The following is a 7,422-nucleotide window of genomic DNA, read 5'->3' as shown; positions in this document are numbered from 1 at the left end:
GGTATTCCCAGGTGGTCTCCTATCCAAGTACTAAGAAGATTAGACCCTGCTTAGTTTCTGAGATCAGAAGAGATAGGGCATGTTCAGGGTGGTATGGCCTTAGATTCTTTTTTACTTAAAAAAAATTGATAATAACTATTCTAATGGGTGTGAAATGGTAACTCATCATAGTTTTGATTTGTATTTTCCTAATGATTAATGATGCTGAGCATCTTTTCATGTGCTTATTGGCCATTTGTACATCTGTGGAGAAGTCTTTTGCCTTATTAAAAAAAAAGAAGATTTTTTTTTGAGTTATTATAGTTCTCTATATACAGAGGTAAGCAAAAGTAGGTTTACAGTGTGAGTAAATGAACACAGAGTTCATTCTTGTATTATTACTTATTGATTATTGTATTACAACTATAAATCTACTTTTGTCCATCACTGTATTCTGAATATTCAGGTAAATGATTTGCAAATATTTTCTCTCACCATTTTATTCTGTTCATAGTGTCCTTTGATGCACAGAAGTTTTCAATTCTGATGTACTCCAATGTATCTATTTTTTTCTTTTCAAAAAAATATGTTTTTATTGATTTCAGAGAGAGGAAGGGAGAGGGAGAGAGAGAGAGAAAGAGAGCTAGAAGCATTGATTGGCTAACTCCTGCACACCTCCTGCTGAAACCCAGGCATGTGTCCTGACTGGAATCGAACCATGACCTCCTGTTTCATGGGTCAATGCTCAACCACTGAGCCACACTGGCTGGGCTGTTGCCTGTGTTTTCTATGTCACATTCAAGAAATTATTGCCAAATCCAATGTCATGGAGTTTTCTCCCCAGGTTTCTTGGGCTAGTAAAAAGGATGGTAGATAGGAAATTATTATTATTTTTTACCATTAAAGTTATTATCTTCAGCAAATCATTCCTGATTCCAATCAGGTAGTTGAATTAGTAAAGGCACTTTAATAACAGTATGGCCTTTTATTCAAGGCCTAGGAGGGAGTTTAAGGAGCACTAGCCCAAGTTACTAATGCAAATACTGAGTAAATATTTTTATTGATCTGTAGTTGCTGAGCACCTCCCATAAAAAAAGGCTTGAGGAGAACCAAGATGGTGGTGTAGGCAAATGCCTATCCTCGCTGCCTCCACATCAAAATTACAACTAAAATATAGAACAACCATCATCCAGAACTGCTGGAAAGCTGGCTGAATGGAAGTACTACAACTAGAGAAGTAAAGAAGAAAGCACATTGAGACTGGTAGGAGGTGTGGAGGTGCGGAACAGGCTGGTCTAGCACCCATATGTGTGGCTTTTTTAATCAGGAGGGAGATCACCTCTGTGGAGGCTGCCCAGAGGAGCAAGGGGCCCCAGCCCAGGATCACAGAGCTGGGAAAAGAAGTGCCTATGGGCAGTAAGAACCACGGGCTGTAAAAACCAGTGTGGATTGGGGCTGAAACACAGGCTGCTGTAGACCCAGCTACTACTCTTAAATGGCTGGCACCACGAACTAAATTTACAAGCTCCCGCTTCATCTGAGCTCCAGTGCCAGGCAAGGCTCTGGGGGATCCAGACACATAAGAGGAGAAACTGGACTGTCTGGCATTGGGGCAGGAACTTGGAAGTGGCTTTTTTCCAGATGTAGGTGCTTGCAGCGGTCATTGTTCCCATGCTGGGACCTCCCCAGTTGCAGGGCTGACTAGCAGCCATTTCTGTTTGCTCTGCCCTGATGATTCCCTGAGATCCTGTACCACCAAATTTACAACCCCACGAAAGCTGTAGGCAATGGCTTTTGCATATGAATGGCTGCTCCTTTCTTAGGCTAAAAACCTGTCAAACAAGTTGCTGCTGGGTCAAAGAGCCCCACACCTATCAATAAAAGGCCCAAGACTGGCACCAGAATCAGCCTGCTTTGCTTTACAGCTGTGCCTCATCTGGGCACTTCCAAACCCAATACAAAGAGGAGGAATCGGCAGATCTCTGTGTAGCTCCTGCTGGGTGGCCCCAGGCAGTGGCTAACTTTGCACCTCCCTGGAGACCCAAGAGCCAGTATACCCAGTGGTCAGTGTGAAACCATACCAGATTACATCTCTTCACATCCATAAGTGACACATTCAAGAGACAGACTCAGTGAGTACCAAAGCCCCACTGAAGCAAGTCCTACTCCATAAGGGTGTCTCCTGCACAGCAGCTCTCCTACTGTAGTTGCAGCTGGTCCCCACAGCTAATTGGCTTGGAGGTCAATTCCTCCCAGTGACACCAACAGCAATCAAGGCTCAACTACAAAAAGACTGTGCACACAGTCCACAAAAGGGTGCACCTAGAGTGTCCACCTCAGGTGATTGGGGAGGCTGAGTCACTGGGCCCTATAGGACACTTACTACACAAGGCCACTCTATCAACTCAAGGAGACTTAGCAGCTCTACCCAATACATAGAAACAAACACAGGGAAGCAGCTAAAATGCGGAGAAAAAGAAACATGTCACAAATGAAAGAAATGAAAGGAAGCAAACCACTGGATATAGAGTTCAAAACCACAGTTATAATGTCACTCAAGAATCTTCTAGAAACCTTGAAGGGACTTAGTGACACTTTCAAGGATATTAGTTACGATGAAAAAAAAAAACAAACAAAAAAGGAAAAGGACCAGTCAGAAATTAAGCATACACTGACTGAAATAAAGAATAATATAGAGGGATTCAACAGTAGACTAGAGTGTCTTGAGAATCAAATCAATGATTTGAAATATGAGGAATCAAAAAACACCCAATCAGAAGAGCAAAAAGAAAAAAGAATCCAAAAATATCTCTCGATTTAAAAGGCCAAGCGACCAGCTGACCAGCCAACCAGCCGGTAGCTATGACACACACTGACCACCAGGGGGCAGATGCTCAATGCAGGAGCTTCCAAGCAACAGCAACTTTGCAGAGTGCCCTCTTGCACTCCAGGACCCCTCGGGGGATGTTGGACTGCTGGTTTTGGCCTGATCCCCACAGGCCAGGTCAAGGGACCCCACCTGCTGGAGGGACCTCACTCACTCCGCAGATGCCCTTCAAGCCCTGGCACCGTTCCAGGTGCAGCTGGCTGGGGAGGGACCACAGGAGGTTGGCTCCGGCCCGGCTTGCCCAGTTCCACCCCACTGACCATCTTCTAATTAATTTCCTTTCATTGTGCACAAATCCGTAGTATAAGGAGCCTCTGGGACAACTTCAACTGTACCAACATCTGAATTATGGGGGTTCCAAAGTGTGAAAGAACAAGATATTGAAAACCTATTTGAAGAAATAATGATAGAAAACTTCCCCTACCTGGTGAAAGAAATAAATTTACAAGTCCAGGAAGCACAGAGAACCCCAAACAAGAGGGACCCAAAGAGGACCACACCAAGACACATCATAATTACAATGACAAGGGAAAAAGATAAAGAGAGAATCTTAAAAGCAGCAAGAGAAAAGCAGTTAGTTACCTACAAGGGAGTGCCCATACAACTGTCAGCTGATTTCTCAACAGAAATATGCAGGCCAGAAGGGAGTGGCAAGAAATATTCAAAGTGATGAATAGCAAGAACCTGCAACCAAGATTATTTTACCCAGCAAAGCTATCATTTAGAATTGAAGGTTAGATAAAGAGCTTCACAGACAAGAAAAAGCTAAAGGAGTTCATCACCACCAAACCAGTATTATATGAAATGCTAAAGGGTATTCTTTAAGAAGAAGAGGAAGAAGAAAAAGGTAAAGATAAAAAATATGAACAACACAGTGGCAACAAATATATATCTATTGACAATTGAATCTAAAAATCAAATGAATAAAAAATCTGATGAACAGAATAAACTGATGAATGGGATAGAACCAGGGGCATGGAAATGAAACAGACTGATGATTCTCAGAGGGAAGGGAGTGTGGGGGTGTGTGAGAAGAGATTAGACAAAGATCTTATATGCATGTATGCATTACCTATGGACACAGACAATAGGGTGATTAGGGTCTGGGGTGGGGTGGGGTGGGAACTGGGTGAAGGGGAGCTATGGGGGGGAGGGGAAAGAGGGACATCTGTAATAATCTCAACAATAAAAATTAATTAAAATAAATAAATAAAAAATTTATTTCTAAAAAAAAAAAGGATTTAAATCTGTTTTCTGTGGTCCTGGTTTTACCTTCCATTTTCCTGTAAGCAGCTCCCCACCTCTAGCCCTAGCCTTGCTTGCAGGGGCAGAATCCTAGGAATCTGGAGATGATTGCAATGAAAAGAAAAACAGGTCTATATCCAGACTTGTGTCAATACCAGTCCTATATGCACTTATCTCTGAATATGGTTATAAGATCATCTTCTGAAAATGATGAAATAAGTGAGAATGTATGGAATTTTGGTATAATAGAAAAGAATTTCTGGTTATGGTCATAACTAAACTGTTCTGCCAAAAGTAACTATAAAATCTGGACAAAATACATAAAACAACCATTGGGAGGCACTGGAAATCAATCAACACAGGCAAAGCTTCAGGGGCTACAATTCCAAGAAGGGAGGGACAGGAGATGAATTTCACATTCGCCTTGGACATTTTTCCCTGAGGACATGACAATTCACTGGGTAGAGGGAGTATGGGCTATGGAGGCAGGAGGGAAAGGAGGGGGAGAAGGAAGAATAAAGTCTCAGCAGAAAGCAGTAGTTTCACTGAACTGAGGAGATAAAGGATTTGGTGTTTGTGGCTGCCAAACCAGCTGGGGTTTGAGAAATCCTGGAGAGAGGACCACAGAAAAGTGAGGCTCAATATATGATGTAATCTCTTTTCAAAACATTTTTGGATTTCTAAGCCGTTCATGTGCAAGATGAGATTTCAAGAAATCTAGCAGAAAGCAGAAACTAAGGGGGTAGCTAAAGAACTGAGGAGAGGTTTCAGGAGTCATAGGATTCAAGGAGCACAAAAATAGAAATCTTTGTCCGCTAAGGTAGAGGGGTCCTAACAACAGTCCAGGGTTTTGCAGTAAGATCTCAGAAAAGCTATGTTCCCAGAGTAAGGATTACATCTCAGAAATAAGAACAAAACTTGCATAGACTCTGTTTATAACACCTAAAAATAGTCCTTAAATGAGATCAAAGTCATCTGCCTCTACTGTATTTATGCTCTACTGTATTTATGTTTTAAGAAGAAAACAACTTTTTTAAAAATATATTTTATTGATTTTTTACAGAGAGGAAGGGAGAGAGATAGAGAGTTAGAAACATCGATGAGAGAGAAACATCGATCAGCTGCCTCCTGCACATCTCCCACTGGGGATGTGCCCGCAACCCAGGTACATGCCCTTGACCGGAATCAAACCCGGGACCCTTGAGTCCGCAGGCCGACGCTCTATCCACTGAGCCAAACCGGTTTCGGCAAGAAGAAAACAACTTTTATTGAGCTATTACATCCATTATCTTCACAATTTTTCAATATAATTCTTTAATTTTTCAATATAAAAAATTGAAGACAAATGATAAAAAACAAGGGAAGAAATAAACAACAGACACATGCTCATAGGTGAATGAGGTTTTGGCCAGTGCTAAAATGAACAATTATCGAGTAAAATCAGTTTTTAAACCTGAAAATAAGTTAAATGCTATTAAAAAAATGTTTGTAGCCTGGCTGGCATGGCTCAATAGTTGAGCATCAACCTATGAACTAGGAGGTCACAGTTTGATTCCTGGTCAGAGCACATGCCTGGGTTGCAGGCTCATCCCCAGTGGAGGACGTGCAGGAGGCAGCTAATCCATGATTCTCTCTCATGATTGATGTTTCTATCTCTTTTTCTCTCTTCCTCCCTCTCTGAAATAAATAAAAAATATTTAAAAATGTTTTATAATAGGTAAAATACATTTTTGAGCTCTTATTGCCCAAGAGCCTTGTTGATTAACACGTTTTATATTCCCAGAAATTTCTGCAGGGCCTTTTTCATATCTTTGTTCCTAAGACTATATATCACAGGATTAAGAAGTGGGGTCACAACGGAATAAAACAGAGTCACAATCTTCTGCATTCCAGCTTCATGCTCAGATGTTGGGCTCCCATACATGACCAGTACTGAGCCATAGAACAGTGAAACCACAGCCAGATGGGACCCACAGGTGGAGAAAGCCTTTCTTCGTCCAGCTGCTGAAGGGACTTTCAATACAGCTCTTAGGACCAGAGCATAGGACACCACGATGAAGAGAAAGGGAATGATGAGCGGTAGAGGACTTAAAATGGAGAAGACAAGCTCTACCACAGGAGCTTTTTTGCAAGTGAGTGCTAGAAGAGGAGCTGGGTCACACAGGAAGTGGTCAATGATCCTGGAGCCACAGAAGGACATTTGGGAAATAACAGTGATAGGAATCAAGAACCAGAGGAAGCCAAGTACCCAGCAGCTGACCACAAGATCGGTGCAGAGACGTCCAGTCATAATGGTTGGGTAGTGTAGAGGCTGGCAGATGGCAAGGTATCGATCAAATGCCATAACAGCCAAGAAAAAGCATTCTGTAGAACCCAAGGAGAAGAAAAAATAGAACTGGAGAAAGCACCCCGAGAAGGAGATGACCTTGGTGTCAGAGAGGAAGTTAGCCAACATGTTGGGGACAGTGGAGGTGACATACCAGATCTCCAGGAAGGAGAAGTTGGCGAGCAGGATGTACATGGGGGTGTGCAGTCTCTGATCCCAGCGCACAGCACAGATGATCGAACCATTGCCCATGAGGGTCAGGAGGAAGACAACAGAGAAGAGCACAAAGAGGAGGACCTGCTTCTCTCTGGGGCCAGGGAAGCCCAGGAGGATGAAGCCAGTGATGGTGCTGGAGTTGTTGAAAAATTTCATGGGTCTGTGAGCTGCAAAAAGACCATCAAACCATTGAATAACTGTATATAGATAGATGGGGACCCAGGTATGTATTGACGTCACCATGGGGGAAGCAATAAACACTTATATATCAATAGTTGCTATTTTTTTTCTAAACCTGAAATACTGCCCTGGCTTAGCTGTTGGACTGTAAAAGCACTAGAAGTCAATGAATACTAGCAGGATGAAGCCAGTGGTGGTGCTGGAGTTGTTGGAGATTTTCATGGGTTTGTGTGAAATGACCACTAAATATTAAATGACTAGGTATAGATAGATGGGGACCCAGATTTATATTTAAACTATCTTGGAGAAGAAAATAAAGACATATATCAATAGCCACTTTTTTCCTTTAACTGAATATTGACCTGGGTTGCTTCTTTCTTCTCACTCACATTTTCACTGTGGACTCAAGAAAACTTTGATCAGAATTGATAAGCTCTAGAAGGAGAGTGACACAGAGATATTTAAAGATTACATTGAATGTCACACTTAATAGAGTCTCTATCTACTATCTCTGTATTCTTACAAAAACGGAATTTCTTTCATCTACAGAAGAGGTGACACCAATGACAGTTGGCAGAAACTGAGTCAA

The 7,422-nt window shown here is 42.1% G+C and overlaps 1 protein-coding gene across 1 annotated transcript; it reads right to left on the bottom strand.

Moving 5' to 3' along the window:
* Positions 1–5,882: 5,882 nt before the first annotated feature.
* LOC308531587 (olfactory receptor 11G2) lies at positions 5,883–6,833 on the bottom strand (the record flags this gene model as incomplete). Its single annotated transcript, XM_081108575.1, has 1 exon — positions 5,883–6,833. The coding sequence occupies exon 1, from the start codon at positions 6,807–6,809 to the stop codon at positions 5,883–5,885; it is 927 nt and encodes a 308-aa protein (XP_080964701.1). The 5' UTR covers positions 6,810–6,833.
* Between the last annotated feature and the right edge of the window lie 589 nt (positions 6,834–7,422).

The sequence above is a fragment of the Myotis nattereri genome, assembly GCF_964212035.1.
Source record: "Myotis nattereri genome assembly, chromosome: 1".
NCBI classification, from domain to species: Eukaryota; Metazoa; Chordata; class Mammalia; order Chiroptera; family Vespertilionidae; genus Myotis; species Myotis nattereri.
Note: the sequence above shows the minus strand (reverse complement) of the source record. Positions and strands in the feature narration are given on the sequence as shown.